This window comes from Frankliniella occidentalis, unplaced genomic scaffold, assembly GCF_000697945.3.
Source record: "Frankliniella occidentalis isolate FOCC.00 unplaced genomic scaffold, Focc_3.1 Scaffold44, whole genome shotgun sequence".
In the NCBI taxonomy this organism is placed as follows: domain Eukaryota; kingdom Metazoa; phylum Arthropoda; class Insecta; order Thysanoptera; family Thripidae; genus Frankliniella; species Frankliniella occidentalis.
In genome coordinates this window covers 1340049-1343774 of record NW_026267174.1, presented here as the reverse complement: position 1 = coordinate 1343774, position 3726 = coordinate 1340049, and the positions used below count along the sequence as shown (strand labels likewise).

At 46.7% G+C, this 3726-nt stretch overlaps 3 protein-coding genes across 4 annotated transcripts in view; 1 reads left to right on the top strand and 2 right to left on the bottom strand.

The window, feature by feature from the left end:
- LOC113212133 (protein takeout-like) overlaps positions 1-1374 on the top strand; it is a 19421-nt gene extending 18047 nt beyond the window's left edge. The window contains exons 4-6 of the mRNA XM_026430729.2: positions 122-258; positions 374-523; positions 616-1374. Of these exons, the coding sequence (XP_026286514.1) occupies positions 122-258; positions 374-523; positions 616-767 (439 nt within the window). The 3' untranslated portion in view covers positions 768-1374. The remainder of the gene's footprint in view (positions 1-121; positions 259-373; positions 524-615) is intronic.
- LOC127748634 (scavenger receptor class B member 1-like) overlaps positions 1-3726 on the bottom strand; it is a 66930-nt gene that overhangs the window by 8260 nt on the left and 54944 nt on the right. The gene's annotated exons all lie outside the window — the stretch shown is intronic.
- On the bottom strand, positions 1361-3669 carry LOC127749310 (uncharacterized). The gene is made up of 2 exons (XM_052266977.1): positions 3514-3669; positions 1361-3389 (listed from the first exon to the last, which is right to left on the bottom strand). The coding sequence occupies exons 1-2, from the start codon at positions 3592-3594 to the stop codon at positions 2964-2966; spliced, it is 507 nt and encodes a 168-aa protein (XP_052122937.1). The 5' UTR covers positions 3595-3669; the 3' UTR covers positions 1361-2963.

Here is a 3726-nt window from a genome sequence, read left to right as displayed (position 1 = left end):
CCCCCGCACCTCGCAGGCGCCGTGGCCGCCGCCACCACCCGGTCAGCGCCCGCCGCCCACGCGCGGGGTCGCCGTCAAACGGGCTCCTTGATGACTAACAATGGAATCGTTTACCCCGCAGCATCGACCCCAAGACGTACGACATCACTGCCTCGCTCCACGTGCCCACCGGCCTGACCCTGGACGGCCAGTACAGCATCAAGGGCAAGGTCCTGGTGCTCCCCATCAACGGTGACGGTCACTGCCACCTCAAGCTGGGTGAGAAGGCTTGCACACTTTTGCGTGCATCTCATTTAAATTCTTACACATACACACAAAAAAGTCCACGGCGAATGAAATCCGAAATGTTCCTAATGAAAATGGTGCTTTGCAGCTGACCCCGTGCTGAGGGCTGACATTAGGGGTGTTCCGGTGAAACGCGGTTCCGAGACCTTCTTCAACGTGACGACCTTCGCCTTCACCCTGGAGACCAAGAAGCTGTCCCTCAACTTCGAGAACCTCTTCAACGGAAACAAGGAGCTGGGTATGCCACGATTGTGAATTACTATGATATTATTCTACATTGCAATTCTGACATTTAACTTAACCAAAATGTTTTCTAATGTGGTTTATCAGGTTCCACAATGAACCATTTCCTCAACGAGAACTCAGCTGAAGTTCTGAAGGAACTCAAGCCAGCTATTTCCGATGGATTTGGTGAGGTCTTTAAGCAAATCGCCAACAGAGTATTCTCAAAGGTGCCGTTAGATAAGATTTATCCTGACTAGGAGGGATGATGTGATTCCTCGCTTTATTTTGTAGTAAACTGCACCTAAATACCAAATTTAGGAGAACTTTGTAAGAGGGTTGCATACCTGTCTGTTGTTAATTTGCAAGAAAGGCCTTGTGTGCTTCTTTGGGTCAAAATATACCAAAGTTGCCTATGTTAGACCCAGGTAAGACCTTAGATCTCAAGGGAAACTGAAAGGCACAAGCACATGAGAGATAATAGCTTTAAAAATGCTGTACCCATGAAAGTTTAGTGGTGTAACAAATTGACTAAATGCTAGATAAAAAGTGCTGTGATTTTCCCGTAGTCTTAAGTCAGTAGTATTTACGCATGCTACCACCCACCGTACTTACGCAAGAGCAGGTGACTCTGCATACTTGTCTTGTATATATACTTTGTGTAAGTGCCAGTGAGTAGTAAGTGTTTGAGGAAGTATTGGTTTCTGAGCTGCTGTGTTCTCTCACAAGCAGTAATAATAACAGTATTAAAATTTCAAACTTGTTAAAATTAAGTTGTTCATAGGGTGGATGAGAATTCAAAGTGTTACATGTGAAGAATTTAATGGAAAGGTGTGAATAAACAAAACAAAAATTTATCTTTTCCCATATTTATTGCGTCACATTCTTTTCATTTTAAAAATTGTTATCATACGTTTATTTGAAAAACCATTCATGAGCTACCAGTACGCTCACATATAACACTAATTTCTAAATAAACAAACTTTCAAAATTCGTGATTTACAAAATTGTATGTTTATAAACACTGGGAGGGAGAGAGAGAGAGAGTGTGTAAACACAAGAAAAAAGAGAGGGACAAACGATTTATACAATGAGAAAACGATCCTATAAACTACGGATTAACTAAAGCTCGACTCCCCTACAGATCAAAAGAATCACTACACAATTGGTACACCTTCAAAAATATTGTTAGTAAGAAACACATAAGCAGAGTTACTGTAGATACCTATCTTTAAATTGCTTAGTAGTTCTTCACTAATAGATTTGGGAAGCCGAGAACCTCAGGTATCATAGGGACAGCCCAGAGATACGCAATAATGGCGATGTGCTCATGGATCGACCTCAAGTGACGTTGTCATATGAAAATCTGTTTTAATGTATTTAACAGAAAAACAAACAAACTTTGAAAGCATTTGTAAAACCAAAATTAACAAACAGCCTTACCAATTTAATTAAATTGGCTTAAAAATTCCTAAATATGGCGTTGCTTCAGACTAGATTCAAATAAGGCTCCAATTTTTGAAAAAGCAGTATTAGGCCCACACATTACAATTTGCACTATGTCTCAAAAAACAAGCTTTCGGTGTTAGGAAAAATTGAGATGATGAGCAGTATTTACAATGTGAGTGCTCTGTCAGCTCAAATTTAATGAGATTCACTGATTCACTGCTAGAATAACATGGCCAAAGGGACATATCAATCTTAAACAAACTTCTGCAGTGTTCAACAAATAGTCTGAAGCACACTAAAACTACCCTAGAAATGCACATTAGTTACACATATGATACCCTGTTTTAACTGTTGAATCCTGAACCCTCGTCTTACCGCTGCTAAACAATTCAGCTTTGGTATCTCATAATTTCACATTTAAAATCATGTTTTTAGCAGGATGGTAATGCGAGAGCTGTGTAAATAAGTAGAATGTTGTACATCAACAGAAACTATTTACACAGGGATTTGTAGAAAATCTCATCCTTAACACATAAACATTATCAATAAATAAGAAGTAGTCAAGGTACAATAAAAAAAATCACATCCTAAAATGTCATGTTACCCATACAACTACTTTACCCAGGCAAGAGTAGCACATCACAGACTTTCCCTCCAATCGAAAAAGGAGACAGAGATAACAACAAAAACTTCACAATTGAGCAACAAGTTGGAGCAAGATGGCCATTTAGCTCATGCATCCCAACACACAGTCGACTCTGGCGGGCTGTGCGTCCCAGGAGTCCCGCTCCCGGTCCAGCGCGCGCGAGGCCCAGCGAGGCTCCCGGCAGGAAGGGAAGCGAAGCCCTCCCCACCGCGACCTTTGGCGTTCACACAGGGGGTCCCGGGGGCTTTCGGTCAGTCGGGGGGACCACCGGGCCGGCACCGCCCCCGCCAGCGGGGTGTGCTCATCGAGTCCATAATACTGTCAGCCAAAGCCTCGGCGCCGAGGCGGGCACGGGCGAGGCCTAGCAGTACGCCTGCTCGAACGACGTCCTCCGCGACGAGGCGGTGGACGAGCCGGACACCTCGTTGGCGTCGTCGGGCGCGAGCAGCGAGCGGTACACCTGCATCTCGCGCTCGCGCGCCATGCCGTGCTTGAGCGCGTGCGCCGCCTGCCGCTCCGCCTCCACGATGAGCAGCTCGGGCAGCTGCTTGCGCACCGACTTGTTGTTGACGTCGGTGTCCTGCTGCAGCCAGGCGCGCGAGTTGCGCCGCGTCTCCACGTCCTCGACGGGCGCGCACGGGTTGCAGAAGGCGGCGAGCAGCGACGCGCACACGAGCGCCGCCCCGCCCACCAGGCTCACCCACTGCAGCACCTGCGTCACCACCGGCAGGATCACCATGTAGATGACGAACCGCGTCCGCATCCCCGGCGGCAGCTCCTCCATGCCCTGCGAAACGAAACAAAAGAGGCGAGGTGGTGAGACGTGCGTCCGCCGGGACGGTCGGCCACCCAACCGACACAGCCTTCTCCCCACTTTTCCTCATGCGTGGGAGATGGGGATGTGTACTTACGATCTCAGTCCACAGCAGCGGGAGAACCATGTTGCTGAACTGCTTCACGTGGGCCATATGGTCGATGGTACCCAGCGCCATGTTGATCTGGTTTCGTACTTTGACCTTGAGAGGTACACCCGATACCTTAAAAAAACCCACACAAATCAAGTCAGTCACACGTTTCTAATAGTGTCGATAAAAAATTAAGAATCCCCACGACACGAAAGCAAT